Source organism: Capricornis sumatraensis, chromosome 2, assembly GCF_032405125.1.
Source record: "Capricornis sumatraensis isolate serow.1 chromosome 2, serow.2, whole genome shotgun sequence".
Taxonomy (NCBI): Eukaryota; Metazoa; Chordata; class Mammalia; order Artiodactyla; family Bovidae; genus Capricornis; species Capricornis sumatraensis.
The window spans coordinates 155321350-155341996 of record NC_091070.1 but is presented as its reverse complement, the minus strand read 5'-3'; the positions used below and the strand labels follow the sequence as shown (position 1 = coordinate 155341996).

Genomic DNA, 20647 nt, shown 5'->3' with positions numbered 1-20647 from the left:
CTCTCCATGGGATTTCCCAGGCAAGAATACTGGAGTGAGCTGCCATTTCCTCCTCCAGGAGATTTTCCCAACAGAGGGATCAAACCTGCATCTCCTATCACTGAGCCACCTGGGAAGCCCCAAAACTGAAGCTGCAAGTCAAAGTAGTGGGTATTGTTACTGTCAAGCAATTTCACCTATGAGTATTTACCTGAAATAAACAAAAGCACTAATTTGAAAAGATATATGTACTCCAATGTTCACTGCATCATTATTTACCAATGGCCAAGATAAGTGTCCACTGATAGATAAACCTCATATATGCAGATGACACCACCCTTATGGCAGAAAGTGAAGAAGAACTAAAGAGCCTCTTGATGAAAGTGAAAGAGGAGAGTGAAAAAGTTGGCTTAAAGCTCAACATTCAGAAAACTAAGGTCATGGCATCTGGTCCCATCACTTCATGGCAAATAGATGGGGAAACAGTGGAAACAGTGTCAGACTTTATTTTGGGGGGCTCCAAAAATCACTGCAGATGGTGACTGAAGCCATGAAATTAAAAGACACTTGATCCTTGGAAGAAAAGTTATGACCAACCTAGACAGCATATTAAAAAGCAGAGACATTACTTCTCCAACAAAGGTCCGTCTAATCAAGGCTATGGTTTTTCCAGTAGTCATGTATGGATGTGAGAGTTGGACTATAAAGAAAGCTGAGTGCCAGAGAACTGATGCTTTTGAACTATGGTGTTGGAGAAGACTCTTGAGAGTCCCTTGGACAGCAAGGAGATCCAACCAGTCCATCCTAAAGGAAATCAATCCTGAATTCATTGGAAGGACTGATGCTGAAGCTGAAACTCCAATACTTTGGCCACGTGATGCAAAGAATTGACTCATCTGAAAAGACCCTGATGCTGGGAAAGACTGAAGTCAGGAGGGGAAGGGGACGACAGAGGATGATGAGACGGTTGGATGGCATCATGGACTCAATGGACATGAGTTTGAGTAAACTCTGGGAGTTGGTGATAGAGAGGGAGGCCTGGCGTGCTGCAGTCCATGGGGTTGCAAAGAGTCAGGCACGACTGAACTGAACTGAACTAACTGATAGATAAATGGAAAAATAAGATGTGGTATGTGTGAATACACACACACACACACACACAGTAGAATATACTCAGCAATAAAAAAATAAATAAAATCGTGTCATTTATAACAACATGAGTGGATCTAGAGGGCATTATACTAAATGAGGGTTTTCCCTGGTGGCTCAGATGGTAAAAAATATGCCTACAAGGCAGGAGATCTGGGTTTGATTCCTGGGTCAGGAAGATCTCTCGGAGAAGGGAATGGCAATCCCTTTCAGTATTCTAGCCTGGAAAATTCCACAGAGTCCATGGGATCAGACTGAGAAAGACAAATACCCTACCTGTATGCGTAATCTAAAAAAAAAGAAATGAACAAAATAAAAAGTTCCACAGATACAAAGAACTCCCAGAAGGAAGAAGAGGATAGGCGAAGGGGATGAACAGGAACAAACCTGCAGTAATCCAGTAAATAAATCATCAGGATGTCATGCACAACATAAGGAATATGGTCAATAACACTGTAATAATGTTGTATGGGGACAGATGGTTACTATACGTTGTTGCGACCATTTTGCAATGTATACATGTCAAATCATAATGTAATAATACTTGAAACTAACACAATAGTGTATGTCAAATACACCTCAACTTAAAAAAAAGGCTATTGCAATGGTACTGGAATAGGAAAGTTTGGAAAGAAGAAAAAAAACTTAACCCATTATCCTAAGACTCAAAGATGCTCAGGTCAACTGTATACTATTTGAGGGCCCTGACTATAAGATCCGATGCATTTAGATGGGATAGGACAAATGTAAAAAAAAAAACAAAAAAAAAAGGTGAGCTCAAAGTGTGAAATCAAGGTGGCTGATAACTATGACTCACAGGGTAGTCAAGTGTAAAACAGAAAGAATGCAAGAAAAAGCCAGAAACAGAAATAACAGAGTTAACGGATGGAGAGGTGAAGACAATAACCAGGCATGAGAAGCAGATGGATTCAAGTATTTTAAGACTAGGCTGGACCAGAAAGGAAGCACCCATGTAATGCATACCGCTTACCGTGATGCCAGGTTGCTGGGGTAGCCTAAACATCTATTATCTTTAACATCTATGGGTTAGTTAGTCATGTACAGATGTGAGAGTTGGACCATAAGAAGGCTGAACACTGAAAAATTGATGCTTTCGAACCATGATGCTGAAGAAGCCTCTTGAGAGTCCCTTGGACTGCAAGGAGATCAAACCAGTCAATTCTAAAGGAAATCAACCCTGAATACTCACTGGAAGGACTGATGCTGAAGCTGAAGCTCCAATACTTGATTCGAAGGGCTGACTAATTGGAAAAACCCTGATGTGGGAAAGATTGAGGGCAAAAGGAGAACAGGGTGACCGAGGGTGAGATGACTGGATGGCATCACCAACTCTGTGGACGTGAGTTTGAGCAAACCCCAGGAGATAATGAAGGACAGGTAAGCCTGGCATGCTGCAGTCGATGGAAGTCACAGGAGTTAGACACAACTTAGCAACTAAACAACAACAACTACGTCATGTGGTGATGACACAGTATCATTTGCCTTCATTTCTTAGCACTTATACAACTTCCTCAGTGTCCTTTGTTTAAATACAGATCTATTTTTAAAAGAAACTTTGTCTTTCCCTTTGGAAAGGTTAATTTATTGACACGGTACCAGTTTGACAGTCCACTAGAAATTTGGTTGTTCCCCAATCTGACTTAAAAAATAAAACAAAACCCAACAACAACAATAAATAAAATACTGTTATGCTCTTTCCTAGCTTAGAAAGTGAGAAGCAAACAAATACAGAGATGCCCCAAAACTATACAAATCAGATCTCTTAGTTGCAGAGACAAAAACTCAATCTGAACACTTTATGGGAAAAGCGAAATTTCTTAGAAGGCTCATGTCACCATGAGAAGGTAATTGGTGCAGCCAGACTCAAGGGTAACATTGAATCCAGAAACTTAACCTTCATCATGGTTCCGCTTTACCACTTTCCCACAAAATTTCAGCCCACTTTTCTCCACATGAAACAATACACATTTAGACTTCCCAATTTCACCACTGTAGAGCGACTGAGAGCTTTCTCTGGTGCCAGTCTCAAAAATCCTAGGGAAAAGCACTGAGTGGCTTACCTTTGGCTAATGAATCATGGCATTTTCCCCTGCCTCCCTCCCATTTAAAAAGTACTATAATAAAATGCCTGTCAATACATTGATGAAAAGATGAGAGAGAGAGCAGTGGGGAGGAAGATCATGACAGAAATGGGGATGCAGTCAAATGATAATGCCGTTTTTTTTTTTACATTCTTACAGCACAGACTGGGGGATGCCACTGCTGCTGCTACTGCCGCTGCTGCTAAGTCACTTCAGTCGTGTCCGACTCTGTGTGACCCCATAGATGGCAGCCCACCAGGCTCCCCCATCCCTGGGATTCTCCAGGCAAGAACACTGGAGTGGGTTGCCAGTTCCTTCTTCAATGCATCAAAGTGAAAAGTGAAAGGGAAGTTGCTCAGTCGTGTCCGACTCTTCGCGACCTCATGGACCACAGCCTACCAGGCTCCTCTGTCCATGGGATTTTCCAGGCAAGAGTACTGAAGTGGGTTGCCATCACCTTCTCCAAGGGGGGGGATACCACTAGCTTGTTATAAAATCTCCAGAGACTCTCCTCAGTCCACGGAATGTACCTCACATTCCAACCTGGAATTCAAGACCCTATATGCAGAGTACATCATGAGAAACGCTGGACTGGAAGAAATACAAGCTGGAATCAAGATTGCTGGGAGAAATAGCAATAGCCTCAGATATGCAGATGACAACACCCTTATGGCGGAAAAGTGAGGAGGAACTAAAAAGCCTCTTGATGAAAGTGAAAGTGGAGAGTGAAAAAGTGGGCTTAAAGCTCAACATTCAGAAAACGAAGATCATGGCATCTGGTCCCATCACTTCATGGGAAATAGATGGGGAAACAGTGTCAGATTTTATTTTTGGGGGGCTCCAAAATCACTGCAGATGGTGACTGCAGCCATTAAATTAAAAGATGCTTACTCCTTGGAAGAAAAGTTATGACCAACCTAGATAGCATATTCAAAAGCAGAGACATTACTTTGCCGGCTAAGGTCCGTCTAGTCAAGGCTATGGTTTTTCCTGTGGTCATGGATGGATGTGAGAGTTGGACTGTGAAGAAGGCAGAGTGCCAAAGAACTGATGCTTTTGAACTGTGGTGTTGGAGAAGACTCTTGAGAGTCCCTTGGACTGCAAAGAGATCCAACCAGTCCATTCTGAAGGAGATCAGCCCTGGGATTTCTTTGAAAGGAATAATGCTAAAGCTGAAACTCCAGTACTTTGGCCACCTCATGCGAAGAGTTGACTCATTGGAAAAGACTCTGATGATGGGAGGAGTTGGGGGCAGGAGGAGAAGGGGACGACAGAGGATGAGATGGCTGGATGGCATCACGGACTCGATGGACGTGAGTCTGAATGAACTCCGGGTGTTGGTGATGGACAGGGAGGCCTGGCGTGCTGCAATTCATGGGGTCGCAAAGAATCGGACATGACTGAGCGACTGATCTGAACTGAACTGAATCCCTTCCAGCCTTCTCTCCCCCTGCCCTGCTGTTTCATACAGTGATGCAAGAGCACAGGACCTGATGTCACTATCTAATTATCTTCAGTGTGTTTCTTTTCACTTGCTTTCAATCACGTTCTTTCCTCTGTTGGAGATGATCTACTCCATAATCCCCACTATGCTTGGCTCAGAAACGACCTTCCCAAAGACACCTGCATCCTAATCCTTGAAATCTGTGAATGGTACCTTATAAGGTGATACATCCTTATATCCTTGCAGATGTGATTCAATTAAGTATCTTGAGATGGGGAGACAATTTTGGATTATCCAGGTGGGCCCTAAATTTAATCACAGGTGTCCTTATAAGAGGAGGCAGAGGTAGATTATACACACACAGAGAAGGCCACGTAAAGATGATCAGAGACTTATTTGGAGATGCCGGCCATGAAGATTAGGGTGATGTGGCCATAAGACAAGGAGTTACAGCAGGTATCAGAAGCTGGAAGAGGCTAGGAATGGACTCTCTCTAGGGGGTTGGGGGACTGTAGTCCTGGTGGTAGCTTAATCTTGGCTCAGTGGATCCTGATCTTGGATTCTGGAGCCTAGAACTGTGAGAGTAACTGTCACTGTAATACAATCAAGTTTGCGGTAATTGTTATACCTGACGAGACATACCTAAGATTGAACATCTAAGCAATGTTCTCAGATTCTAAGTAACCTTTCCTTCCTCTATTCTCCCTCTGACCTCTCTCATCAAAATTTCTATGGCACATGTGTAACGTCTGTTCTCAGGCTTTCTTTTAGAACCTGAACTGTGTCTCATGTGTTATCTTTCAGGTTGCCCAGGGACTTCCCTGGTGGCTTAGAGGTTAAAGCGTCTACCTGCAATATGGGAGACCTGGGTTCAATCCCTGGGTCGGGAAGATCCCCTGGAGAAGGAAATGGCAACCCACTCCAGTATTCCTGCCTGGAGAATCCCATGGACATATGAGCCTGGCAGGCTACAGTCCACGGGGTTGCAAAGAGTCGGACACAACTGAGCGAGTGAAGAAGAAGAAACAAAAAAGTACACGTATATCTGTATATGTATCTATATATTTATATTCAAATCTTAGATTCTCAGTAAAATATATTTATTGAGTTATCAATAATTTTGCTTGGGAATATACAGTACAATGATCGAAGACACTGACAGCGTGACTAAAGAAAATTACCAAACCCTCCAAGGCTGCATATTCTTACCAGTAAATTGGAGAAAACAAAACAGTGCTAACAATATACAGTTGTTACACGGATTAAATGAGATATCACGTAAAGCATATGGTGATCACTTAAAATGTTTATTATTATTGCTTGACTTGCCTGGGAAATCCCGTGAAGAGAGGAGCCTCGAGGGTTACAGTCCAAAGGGCCACAGAGAGTCTGAAGTGACTGAGCATGCACACAGAAGAACACGTTTGCCCTCCCCCTTCCACCTGGGTGAACAGGACAATTCTTAATCACCAGAGATAATTGTAGACTCATCAGCTGAGACAGCACCAGACTCTACAAGACAAACCTCGTGAATACAACCCCTGTTTTCATTCCTACACTCTTTTTCCTTTGTTAAGTCCCTTCTCTACAGATCTACTGTTCTTTGTTAAGATGTTATTTATAAGCTCGATTTCTAATGACTCTGAGGTACTAATCTCACTTGAGTTCTCCTGTGTGTATACACAACATGCATGATGAACAGTTTTTGTTTTACTCTTGTTTTAATCTTTCTTTTCAGTCTAATTCTTAGGGCCTCAGTCAGAAAACCTAGGATAGAGGAAAAAGTTGATTTTTCCCCTCCCCTATAATATCTTTCAATAGGCTCAAATACCTCTTAAATAGTTGCCAGGTAAGTCATAAAATTAGAGTGTTTGCAACATGTTATTTTACAGAAGACTTTTATTTAGAGTACATAAATACACATTAAGAATACACAATGCAATAAGAAAGCCAACAATCCAGTTGAGAAAGGGCAAAAATTCTGATAGTCACTTCACAAAAGGCATATGAAAGGCCAAAAGGCATATATAAAGATGCTCAACATCATCAGTCATCAGGGAAATGCAAATTAAAACCACGATGAGCTTCCACTAGATACCCAACAAAATGGCTAAAATTATAGATACTGTATGTTGACAAGGATACGAGGCAGCTAGAACTCTTGTACAACCCTGGAAGAAATGTGAAATGATACAACCACTTTGGAAAACTGCTTAACACTTACTTTAAAAACAAACATAAATCTACCACACAACCCAGTGATTCTACTCTTAGGTATCTAAACAAGAGAAATGAAAACCTATGTCCACACAATCACATGTACTCAATGTTCACAATAACTTTACTCAAAATAGCTAAAACCTGGAAATAATACAAAAGTCCATCAACAAGTGAATGAATGGTTAAACAGACAATACATCCATACAATAGGATTCTTTTCAGCAATAAAAAAGAATGAGCTCAAAAAACAACAACATGGGTCACTTTAAAATCACTATGCATGTGAAAGAACCCATACACAAATGAGTATATAATACATGATCCACTTAGATAAAATAACAATTTTAAAAAAGCAAAATAATCTATGGTGACAAAGAGCAAATTAGCAGTGACAAATGAACTGTGAAGGAACATGAAGCATCTTTCAGGGGTGATGGAAATATTCTATATGTTGATGTGGCAGTGGTTTTATGGTATATACATTTAACAATAATTATTGAGTTGTATACTCTATGGTCGGAGAAGGCAGTGGCAACCCACTCCAGTACTCTTGCCTGGAAAGTCCCGTGGACTGAGGAGCCTGGTGGGCTGCAGTCCATGGGGTCGCTAAGAGTCGGGCACGACTGAGCAACCTCACTTTCACTTTTCACTTTCCTGCATTGGAGAAGGAAATGGCAACCCACTCCAGTGTTCTTGCCTGGAGAATCCCAGGGACGGCAGAGCCTGGTGGGCTGCCATCCATGGGGTCGCACAGAGTCGGACACGACTGAAGCAACTTAGCAGCAGCAGCAGCAGCAGCATACTCTATGGTTTCCTGTGCCATTATAAAGCTGATTTTAGAAAGTCGACAGGGCAGTTTCTTAGAAAACTAAAGATACTCTTACCATACAATCTAGCAATCACTCTCCTTGGTTTTACCTAAAGGAGTTGAAAAATTAAGTCCATATAAAATCTTAAACACTGATGTTTATAGCATCTTTATTCATAATTTCTAAAACTTGGAAGCAACCAGGATACATGAATGGATCAGTTGTGGTACACCCAAATAATGGAATACTCTTCCATGCAAAAAAGAAATGAGTCATCATGCAAAGAAAAAGACAATGAGGAAAATGTATATTGCTAAGTGAAAGGAGCCAATTTGAAAAAGCCACATGTGTTATGATCACAAACGTATACATTTTGGAAAAGGCAAAATCAGACAGCAAAAGGATTAGTGGTTTAGAGAACTTAAGAGGGAAGGAGGGACAAACAGGCAGAAGACAGAGGATTTTTAGGGCAGTGAAACTGGTCTGTGTTATACCGTAAAAATGGATTCATGTAATTATACATTTGTCAAAACACACAGAAGGCACAACGCCAAGAGTGAACCCTAATGTAAATTACGGACTTTGGGTGAACATAATGTATCAAGGTAGTTTCAATGTTTGTAGCTAATACACCACTCAGGTGAGGGATGTTGATGTAGAGGAGGCTATGCATGTGTCCGGCCAGGGGATACACGGGAACTCTGTACTGCTCAATTTTGATCTGAAGCTCTAAAGGCTTCCCTGGTGACTCAGCTGGTAAAGAATCCACCTGCAATGTGGGAGACATGGGTTCGATCCCTGGGTTGGGAAGATCCCCTGGAAAAGGGAACGGCTACCTACTCTAGTATGCTGGCCGGGAGAATTCCATGGACTATATAGTCCATGGGGTTGCAAAGAGTCAGACATGACTGAGCAACTTTCACTCACTTCACTATAATGCTCTAAAACATACAGTTTATTAAAATTTTTTAAAATTAAGAAAAAAAGAGCTGCCAGGATATTGTTAAACCATGTTCTCTTTCTCCCTTTGGAAAAAATGCTGCCCAAGTAAGCAGACACTAACAGAATTATCTCACAGATATTAAACTTTTTCTAAGATATGGCTCTCAATCTAAAGAAGCAGACAAATTACATTATTTTGCCACTAGATGGCATAGGAAAATTACAGAATGTTCCTGTAATGGAAAAACTGAAAGTTTTTCCTCCTTTTCCTTTCCTTTGGCATATATCTATACAAGATATTGATATTCTCTTGTATAACTTCAATGTCACCATCACACTAACAGTAATTCCTTAATATCATCTAATACCCAATCCACCATCATATTTCTCTAAATGTCTTTAAAAATATCTCTTTACATTTCTGTTGATTGGATCAAGTCCCTAAACAAGGTCCATACATCATTCTGGTGGTTGTGCTTTTTAATGTTCTTTTCATCTCAGAGCTGCTGCTGCTGCTGCGAAGTCGCTTCAGTCTTGTCCAACTCTGTGCGACCCCGTATACGGCAGCCCACCAGGCTCAGCTGTCCCTGAGACTCTCTAGGCAAGAACACTGGAGTGGGTTGCCATTTCCTTCTCCAGTGCATGAAAGTGAAAAGTGAAAGTGAAGTCGCTCAGTCATGTCCAACTCTTAGCTACCCCACGGACTGCAGCCCACCAGGCTCCTCCGTCCATGGGATTTTTAAGGCAAGAGTACTGGAGTAGGGTGCCATTGCCTTCTCCGCATCTCAGAGCAGTCCCTCTGAAATACTACCCACCCCCACTTTTTCTCCATGCTACTGACTTGTTGAAGAAACCAAGTTAGGAATCAAATCTGTGGATACGACCCACATCTTGGGTTTGTTTGCTTTTCCAATTCGCCATATAATCTGGTCCTCAATCCACTGTATTTCCTACAATTGGAAGTCATGAGGCCTGCACTTACAGTCACTAGTTACATCCTTTCTTGAGCAGACGGAGCCAGACGTTTAGAATGCATGCCAGAGCTAGAAAGGGGTAAATGTGGTATTTTGACCTTGGGCAAGATACTAAACCTATTTAAGCTTCCATATGTAAAAAGGATTATAGCAAATCATAACGTGAAGAATTTTGTAAATATAAAGTGAAATAATAAAGGGACTGGATCAAGATGACATGAAGCTCAACTCCCCTAACAAATACATCAAAAATACATCCAAACGTGGGACATTCTCATGGAAGACTAACTGGAAACTGACAAAACAACCAACACCTATACAGCCAAAGCTGTAAGAAAGATTTCCATCTAATGGGGTAGGATGGAAAAAAAGCTTAGGGTTGGGAGCTCTGCGACAGTGAGGGATCTGAACAATCTGAGAGAACTTTTACCCAGCGGAGCAAGCATGTTGAGTCACAGGCTGGGTGTCCCAGTCTCAGGATCTTACATGGAGGAGACAAGCCCCCTGGCTACAGGGAGAATTGTTGAAACAGAGAGAAGGGCTGGAGAAGCCTAGACTCTACCCATGAAGAGGATATGGTGGCGACCTGCCAATAAGCAGGGCAAAGAGACTTCTGCACTGGTGGCTGCTGGCTCCCGACATTTGCTAAACCAAGCAGGAAGAAGACCTCAGCCCCATCCACTCCACATCAGAGCTTAGCACTGTATACGGGACAGATAGGTCCTGGGAGAAGACTTTACTTAGGGACATAGATGGTGTAAGGGCCTGGGGTATGGTCCGACTGGAATGGTGGCCCTTGTTAGCATTTACTCCTGCAGCACCTGGGAATCTATGTGACCAGCATGCTGGGGTCCCTTTCCTAGCCACGTGAGCATACCAGCCCTGCCCACCATACCAGAACTCAGCACTGGATGTGGGGCAGACAGGTCCCAGGAGAAGACTGCCACAGAGGCAGCCCAGGTCTCTGGTGGCAGCATCGTCACTTCATTTCCTACAGCCACAATGCCTTGACCCCAGTCCCAGTCAAGTGAGTGCCTGGCTTGCCCACTCCATGCCACAGCCTTGCACTAGATCAGTGATGATCACAAAGGGGAATGGACACTGGAGCCGCAGATATCTATTCAGGAGGCCCGCCAGACTTCTCTGAGTACACAGAAGGCCTCACTTTCTCCAGCAATCCCCTCCTTTAGGGCGGGGCACATACTCCGGGGAATGGAGTCTGACTGAGCCCAAACCTCAGGGCTTCTACTCCAACAACTAGGGAGCAGACCCTGCCCCTGACAGGGTGGCAAAGCTGCAGAGCAACAGGAAGTCCTGTGTCACACACTGCACAGGCTTTAGATACATCAACCACAATCCCTAACAAGGAGATAGAGGCCAGCACACCTGGAGGAGAGACCTGATATCCATATCAAAACCAGCCCCTGCACCAAAGACAGTCTACACAGGGTTGCTCCAACATGAAAACACCCCTACAGGACCAACAGATAACCGTTTCAGTTCACAGAGACAGAGAAAGTTCAGTAAAATGAAAAGGTAGAGGAAATTCTCCCAGTTAAAAGAGGAAGAGAATTCCTTGAAAGAATAAATAATGAAACAGATAATTGTGTGTGTGTTCTCAGTCGATTAGTCACATCTGACTCTTTGCAATCCCATGGACTGTAGCTCACCAGTGCCTCTGTCCACAGAATTTTCAGTTGCCAGTTCCTATCCTGGAGATCTTTGCCACATGGCAATCAAACCTGTGTCTCTTGTATCTCTGGCATTGACAGGCAGAGTCTTTATCACTGGGCCATCTGGGAAGCCTGATAGTCAGTCTACCAGACACTGAATTCAAAGAGTTAATAATAAGAATGCTAACTGAATTAAGAAAGAGAATTGGTCTAAACATAGATTATTTCAACAAAGAACAATAGAACCTATAAAGAAGACCCAATCAAAAATAGGTAATTGAATTTCTGAGATAAAAAGCACTCTAGAAGCAATGAATGGCTGTCTTAAATTACATAGAAGAAATGATCTGGAAGATAGAATAAATCACCCAATCAAACAACAAACAGAAAAATAAAAAATAAAAAAAAGAAAGCAACATACAAGATTAGTAAAACATAAAGTGTGCCAACCTTTGTATAACAGGAGTTCTAGAAGGTGAAGAAAGACAGAAGGGGATCAAAATGTATTATAAGGAAGTATGGCAGAAAAATTTCCAACCCTAAAGAAGGAAACATACCCAGGTACAGGAAGCACAGAGAGTCCCCACCAAGTTGAACCTAGACAGACACACAGTAAGACAGATAATTAAAATGGCAAAAGCGAAAGAGAGAATCAAAAGGCAGCAAGGGAAAAACAATATGTACAAGGGAACACCTATAAGATTATCAATAGGTAGTTCAGTTCAGTTGCTCACTTGTGTCCGACTCTTTGCAACCCCGTGGACTGTAGCATGCCAGGCTTCCCTGTCCATCACCAATTACCAGAGCTTGCTCAAACTCATGTCCATCAACAGGCAGAGGACCCAAATAAAACACAAAATCAAAGACAGGAAATCTCAATACCACAGAGATTTAAAAAAAAAAAAATCAAAAGAGAATACTATGAATGGTTATATGCCAACAAATTGGACAACTTAGAAAAAATGGACCAATTTCTAGACCCATATGGCTTGCCAAGACTGAGTCAAAAAGAATTTAACCAGACCAATCACTAGAAGTGAAATAGAATCTGTAATAAACAAAATTCCCTTTGTTCCCTGGTGGCTCAGTGGTAGAGAATCCACCTGTCAATGCAGGATACAAGGATTCGATCTCTTTTCTGGGAAGATCCCACATGCTGCAGAACAACTAAGTCCATGTGCCACAACTACTGAGCCTGTGCTCCAGAGCTCAGGAACCACAACTACTGAAGTCCGGGTGCTCTAGAGTCTATGCTCTGAAACAAGAGAAGCTGCCACAATGAGAAGCCATTGAATCACAACTAGAAGGTAGCCCCTGCTCACTGCAACGAGAGCAAAACTGCATGTAGCCATAAAGACCCAGCACAGCCAAAAATAAATTACATTAAAAAGGAAAAAGAACTCCCCTCAAACAAGTCTAGGAACTGATGGCTACAGGGGAAAATTCTACCAATTAAATAAAGAACTTACTCTTTTCAAAGTATTCCAAAAAAAAAAGGAAGAGGGAAAACTCCCAAGTTTACTCTACAATGCCACTCTGATACCAAAACCAGACAGTTACTAACAAAACAAGAAAATTATTACAGGCCAGTATCCTTGATGAATACAGAGGCAAAAATCCTCAACAAAATACTAGCAAACAGAATCCAATAATACATAAAAAGGATCACACACCATGATCAAGTTGGATTTATTCCAGTGTTACATGGATAATTCAACACATACAAATCAATGTGATACATCATTTCAACAAAAGGAAACACAGAAACCACATGTATTCTCAATAGCTGCAGAAAAAGCATTTGACAAAACACAACATACATTCATGATAAACACTCTTCTTAAAGTGGGTATAAAGGGTACATATCTCAACATAATACAGGTCATTTATGTCAAACCAATGTAATATTCAACACTGAATAGCTGAAAGCATTCCTACTAAATTCAGGAACAAGACAAGGATGCCCACTCTCACTGCTTTTATTTAACATAGTATTGAAAGTCATAGACACAGCAGTCAGACAAGAAAAATAAAATAAAAAATTGGAAGGGAAGAGGTCAATTTGTCAATAGTTGTAGATGACATGATATTCTATAATAGAGAACCTTAAAGTCTCCACACAAAACCTAGTAGAAGTAATAAATGAATTCAGCAAAGTTGTAGCATACAAGATTAATACACAGAAATGTACTACTATAATGAAATATCAGAAAGCAAAAGTAAAAAAACTCCCCTTAAAAATCACATCAAAAACATAAAGACTACTAAGAAACTTACCAAGGAGGTGGAGACTTGAAATTGAAGATGATTTAATTAAATGAAAAGATATCTTGACCTCTTAGAATGGAATAATTAATATTCTTAAAGTGGCCATAGTACCCAAAGCAATCTACAGAATTTCTACTAAAATACACATGACATTTTTCATAGAACTAGAACAAATAATCTTAAATTTACATGAGACCACAAAAGATCCAGAATTGACAACACAATCTAGAGAAAAAAAGCTGCAGGTATAACCCTGCTAACTTCAGAGTGTACTAGAAAGCTACAGTAAGCAAAACAGTGTGGTTTTGATACAAAAACAGATACACAGGTTAAAGGAAGAAACTAGAGAGTCCAGAAATAACCCACTCAGCTTTGGTCAGCTAATCTACATAAAGGAGACCAGATCATACATGGAGAAAAGACAATCTCTTCAATAAGCGGTGCTGGGAAAACTGGACGTCCACACGTAAAATAATGAGATTAGAACATTCTCTCATACCATATACAAAACAAACTCAAAACGGCTTAAAGACCTAAATGGAAGACATGATACCATAAAATACTCAGAAGAGAACATACGTAAAACAGTCTTTGACATAAGTCAGAGCAATATTTTCTTAGTCTCCCAAGGCAAAAGAAATAAAGGAAAAAATTAACAAATGGGACTTAAGTCAAAATTAAGTTTTTGCACAGCAACAGAAACCATTAATGAAATGAAAAGACAACCTACAGAATGGGAAAAGATAGTTGCAAATGATGCAACCAACAAGGAGTTAACACCCAAAATATACAACCAGCTCACACAACTCAGCATCAAAGAAACAAAAACCTAATCAATAAATGGGCAAGACCTGAATAGATATTTTTCCAAAAAAGATATATAGAGAGATGGCTACTAGGCACATAAAGAGATGCTCAACATCACTAGCTAACAGAAAAATGTAAAGCAAAAGCACAATGAGCTATCAACTCATAGTGATCAGAAGGGCTATTATCAAAAAAGTCAATAAATAAAAAATGTGTAGAAAAAGGAATCTTTAAACACTGCTGGTAGAAATGTAAATAGGTACAGCCAGTATGGAAAACACTGTGGAGGTTCCTCAAAAATCAAAAATAAAACTACTATATGATCCAGCAATTCCACTCCTGGGTATATACCTGGGTATGTGGGGGCGGGGGGGGGGGGGTAGGGGAGCAGGAAACACCTCTAATTCAAAAGGATGCATGCTCCTCAATGTTCATAGTATCACTATTTATAACAGCCAAGACATGGATGGCAACCAAGCACCATCAACAGATGACTGGCTTAAGAAGATGTGGTATATATACAGAGGAATATAACTCTCTATAAAAAAGAATGAAATACCAACATTTGCAGCAATGTGGATGGACCTAAATAATATTATGCTTAGTAAAGTAAATCAGACCGAGGAAACAAATACTATATGATAGCACTTATATGTGGAATCTAAAAACTAATTAATCTAAAAACAAACTTGTGGTTATCAAAGCGGGTGGGGTGAAATGAGGAGTGAGTAATTAACAGACAGAAACCACTATACAGAAAATAGCTAAGCAATAAGGATTTGCTGTATAGCACAGGGAATTATACCCAATTATCTCATAATAATCTATAAGGGAATAAAACCTGTTTAAAAAAAAAACTGAATCACTATGCTGTATACCTGAAACTAACACAATATTGTAAATCAACTATACTTCAATTGAAAAAAAAAAAAAATTGAGATAATGAATAAAATGCCCTGCACTATGCCTGACAAGGCTATGGTTTTTTCAGTAGTCATGTATAGATGTGAGAGTTAGACTACAAAGAAAGCTGAGTGGTGAAGAACTGACGCTTTTGAACTGTGGTGTTGGAGAAGACTCTTGAGAGTCCCTTGGACTGCAAGGAGATCCAACCAGTCCATCCTAAAGGAGATCAGTCCTGGGTGTTCACTGGAAGGACTGATGTTGAAGCTGAAACTCCAATACTTTGGCCACCTGATGCAAAGAGTTGACTCACTGGAAAAGACCCTGATGCTGGGAAAGATTGAAGGCAGGAGGAGAAGGGGATGACAGAGGATGAGATGGTTGGATGGCATCACCGACCCGAGTTTGGGTAAACTCCGGGAGTCGGTGATGGACAGGGAAGCCTGGCGTGCTGCAGTCCACGGAGTCGCAAAGAGTCAGACATGACTGAGCGACTAAACTGAACTGATGCCTGACATATAGACAGGCAAGCAGTGAAAGTCAGTTCTGGCTAATGACAAGAGATCATTTCAGCTTATATAACATAAATACTCATTTTAATAAAATAATTACAAAATAGCCATGAAAAATTGTCTTTTTCAAATACTGCAGAATATGTGCAATTTTATTTCTATAAGTGATTAAGCAATACCTACAGCAGAAGTAGAGAGTCCAAGGATTTTTGAAGCCCAAACTGTCTTCAGGAATTTAGGTCTACAGCTAAGGGTGCAGAGTCTCCCCCAGGCCAAAAACATGCTACGGAATAAAAGACAAAAATTTAAAGGGAGTAAATGTATACTTATACCACTATTAAACACAGCTACCCAACAGACCACAACCTGGTATAAAACAGAAATTAACTTTTTCTATAGCTGAGTTTTCCTTCTATGATATAATCTCTCATCAAGAGAAATGTTCTAATTATTCCAATAGAACACTTCCTTATGCAAATTTATACACGTGTCATTTTAAACTAGATCTGTAAGGATATGATGAATTTTAAAAATAAACTCCTACTTTAGTCTAGATCATTAAACTCCAGGAAGTAAAAGTTCCATTTCTAGCAGCCATTAAAATCCAGAATGTTTCAATCTAAGAACTACTGAAACTCAGAATTATCTGGAGAAGTCACTAGTAAAGGCACAATTTGTAACAGTAAATTAATGTTGTTAAAAGCAGGTTATTTAGAAAGCTGTTTGAAAAGGACTATAGTAGATCCTTGAGAAATAAAAAGGTTATGTGAATGAATCTTCCCTTATTTATTCAGATGGTACTTCCCTCAACAATTCTATAATTAGCATGCCCCATTAAGAGATTTCAGCTACCTAGCAGGCATGCATTCTGAATTACTTCTCTACCTGATTCTGAACTATTTCTCTACCTATAAGGAAATTATTATCACCATGGGTCAATAGAAGGCGATCAAAGCAAAATGGACTTCTCTTATCATACTGCCACTTACAAGTGAAAGAATTCAGGGCAGTAGAAACTTCCCATAAGGTTTTACTCCAACAATGTTCTATCAGTGGAGGGTATTTCCTTTATATCTAATAATCAAGCTTTTTTTTTAAAAAAAGACATACTTAATGGATTCAAACCGACTACTGAAACTAATTATGAATCTCCTTAATTTACCAAACTTTGAAGGCTACAGAAAGCTTTAGATGTGAAAATTAACATATTTGATGTTTCTAAAAAAGTAAAATAGAAAATCCTGACCTTGTCAACAAAATCTCAGCTTAAATGACAGCCTCTTAGCCATTCTACACCACATGAGCCTAGGTTAACTCTGCAAAGCACTTTGTTTGGCTGACAACTCACTCATTTGGTAATTTAATGTAAGTGCCCTGAGTAGGGGCCTGGTGTGTTTAGTTCACTTCTCTGGTACACAGGGGGCATATTATAAATAAATGTGTCAAACGAATAAATACATAAAATCACCTTATAAATTAATGATTTAAGTGAACTAGTTATAATGAGTCCTTTTATAAAATAGTGATTCCTTTGTAAATAACGACTTATTATGTTTCTTTCAAGTCAAAGAAGAAAGAAAAGTGAAGTCGCTCAGTCGTGTCCAACTCTTTAGGATTCCACGGACTGTAGCCTATCAGGCTCCTCCATCCATGGGATTTTCCAGGCAAGAGTACTGGAGTGGGTTGCAATTTCCTTCTCAGGGGAACTTTGCTGACCCAGGGATCAAAGCCAGGTCTCCCACATTGTAGGCAGACGCTTTACCGTCTGAGCTACCAGGGAAATCTCTTTCAAGTCAAAGTTTTCTTAAATCAAGAAATGCCTATTCTTGGGTCATTAATAGGAGTAGGGGTGGGGGTGGGGGTGGTGGGGAGAGAGACATTCTTAGAGAGTTAAAGCTGAGAGAATTCTGTATAAACAGACCTAGTTAAAATAATTCTTATCTTCCTTTAAATTGCTCCATACTTTTTGGTTACTTTTCCACAATGGTCTCTCTTTGTTCAACCTGCATTTGGTTTTGCCACTTCTTTGGGTCTTCATTTTCTCACAAAAGTGTCTGTGTCACATAGAACTTAAACTAAATGTCTGCTTTTCTCCTGTTAATCTGTCTTATGTCAATTTAATTCTCGGCCTCAGTCAAAAGCCATTAAGAGAATAGGCAACATTTCTCTCCCATAGTACAAAATGATTGTTTTAATTTTTCCAACACTCCTCTAACAGATAACCCTCTTTAGTCTAAGCAGATGACCATGTTTCCTATAAGAGAGAAAACAGAAGCCATCGGATGGGAATTTTTTCAACTTGCCCACCTCTAAAAAAACTAAACTGAAAAAATTCCTTTTTTCTTCCTATGATAATAAAGTGATCCTGCTACAAAAGAACAGTCTCTCCTCCCATGACTTGGATGCTATTTCTCTCCCTTGCTCCATTGATTATTACCATTCTCTTCTATATATTCGTCTTTCCTAGTTAAAACGATATAATTTTATTGACTGTCCCTTTTCCCGAATCTATACTTCTTAGCCCAGGGCAATCTAATGTTTGTACTGATTACTCCACAGAGGCAGCTCTGGCCCAAGTGAATTTTGACCTTCATATTGTTAAATTCAGTGGACATTGCGAAATTCTTACTTTTCTTGAGTTCTCTGCAGCTTTATATCTGCTGGTTAAGCCCTATGTCCTCCCAGAAGCATCATGTTCCCTTGGCTTTTGACACACTACAATCTCTCTTTTTCCTCCCTCAATGACGAAATTCCTCAGTGCCCAGATACAGGCCTGATTTTCTTCTCATTCATTACTCTCACTAGGTAATTTCATTGTAGAAGGAATCGTGGGAGCATCGGTGAAAAATTGGCTCCAAAGAAATCTAAGCAGGCTAACAGAGACATATTCAGAATCTCTAAGATTTATTTCTTTCGTACTTTAAACAAACACTTTTTGAGCAGCACTTTAAAGCAATTAACTTTCCCTATGCATATTCACTAATAAAAACATCTGAGGTATCACTGAAAAGTTGGAAAAAATAAAAAGGTTATTTTTATTTAAAAATAAAAAATTAAAAGCCATATGGCTTTTAAACATTTCACTGGTTGTTTTTTCTCACTTATACATAAAAATGATGCTCTGTGAAGAAAATCAGGAAATTGTGAATCAATGTCATCTAGTAAACATGAGTATGGCCTATTATACATAAGATAAATTCCACTCTAATGTAGGCATGATGAATAGAAATTTTAATTATTTATTATCTTTGGTGTAGATTGTTTAAAATGAAGATACTGAAGGTATGTGTGGTGCATCTGCAAGTGACCTGAAGTTGAGAAGGCTGATGAATTGTTACAGAATCCAGAGCCAAAAGGTGAGTAAAGCAATCCAAATGAATGGTAAAAAGTTTGAAGCTCTGGGCTTAAATTCCAAATGATGAATTTGTAACCACTTTACATACTGGGGAGTAGAGACAGGAAGAGATGCAGCGAATTTCACAAGTCCAGAATGTTCAGGTTAACTGCAAGCTCAAGGAAGATTAATGTATGCCTGCCAAAAGAGCTAGTGCTAATTAATGTACAAAACAGGTTAAGAGTCTGATCAAAAGTTTATTTCCACTTCTTGCTCTGCCTGTTAGTCCACTTCTAGAATGTTTCTAAGGCTTACTGATACACAGAGGGAAAGTAGGAGGTGAGTGAATAAGGTACTCTCCGGGAAAGTACAGTGGGAATAATAAACCTCAAAGCCTGAACCAAGAATGGAAAAATCAGCCATACAGAGCAGGTATAAGACAGGAGACATGAGCCTGAAATTGTTGAAAGCTGTTTTGTGAAAACGAAATTCTAGTCATTATAAACTTCTGCAGAGGGCAGTAATATGGTGCTTCGTTTAAGCTGGCAGGAGTTCGGTTCTAGGCCCACGTGAGTTAGTAACGGTGGGTGTGTAGCCGGGTGTGGTAGGAGCCTGCTGCCTGGCTCAGGTAGAGGTGAAGGAGACGCGCGCCGGCAAGACCGTACTCGGCGGGGGGCTCCAAAAGCACCAGATTGGACCGCTTTTCTTTTATCTAAAAACCATGGGTTCCACTAGAGTCATATGTGGTAAGCTAGCAGCCTGTGTTTCCTTTTTTATTGAGAATCTCGGTTACGGATCAACGGAAGTCGGTATCAGCTTCCTAAACCGTTTACAAAACATCCAAACTGCAAAATCAAGCGCAAAAAGGGCAGACGAGGACCGGAGTCCCGGGGTCCCACTCTAGAAGGCCAGCACTTCGGTGCCATTCCCTCTCCGTAGCGAACTCTGAAACTCCAGCGCTGACCTTTGCTACCTGGCCCGCTGTCCACCGAAGCCCGGAGTCAAGAGGCCCAACTCCGAGCTCCCGCCCCAGCTCGGGAAGGCGAGTCCGAATCCTGAAGGAAATCCAACCCCTGCTCTTCCTCCAACCTCGCCAGTCGCGCGGCCCGGCAGCGCACTCTAACCGGTCTCCCGCCTCATCTCGCTCCCCGTGATTCTGAGCCAAAACGGCAACCATCACCCACTGAGTACCCTTCTAGCGCCACACTGACCTTTCTCGCGCGAACACCTCGCTTCCCGGAGCTCAAGTCCCGCGAGGGCTCGAGAGCCTGATGGGGCGGGATTCGGGCTTAGGGGCGGAGCCTGAACGGAGATTGACTGGAGTCGCGGACTGGATGCAATTGAGTAGGGGCGGGGGTGAAGAAGTGGGCGGCGAAATGTCAGAGGAGACTAAGCCGGCAAGATGGAGCTTCGCTGCGATGTGATCTGGATTGTCTGTGGGGCTTGGATTCGTACGCGATTTGCTATGCGGACAGCCAGGATTGGGGACGGGACCAGGCAGGTGGAGACGCGAAGCCAGGTCTGAGCTGCT

At 40.9% G+C, this 20647-nt stretch overlaps 1 protein-coding gene across 2 annotated transcripts in view; it reads right to left on the bottom strand.

Annotated features, from left to right (window-relative positions):
* The window catches only part of KYAT3 (kynurenine aminotransferase 3), a 66679-nt gene extending 46249 nt beyond the window's left edge, over window positions 1-20430 (bottom strand). Inside the window, exons 1-2 of one of the 2 annotated variants that reach the window (XM_068964780.1) lie at window positions 20328-20340; window positions 15966-16065 (exon numbers count right to left, since the gene is read on the bottom strand). In XM_068964780.1, the coding sequence (XP_068820881.1) occupies window positions 15966-16064 (99 nt within the window). In that variant the 5' untranslated portion in view covers window position 16065; window positions 20328-20340. Of the gene's footprint in view, window positions 1-15965; window positions 16066-20327 lie in introns of both variants that reach the window. The other variant, XM_068964781.1, reaches the window with a different exon arrangement.
* Window positions 20431-20647: the final 217 nt, after the last annotated feature.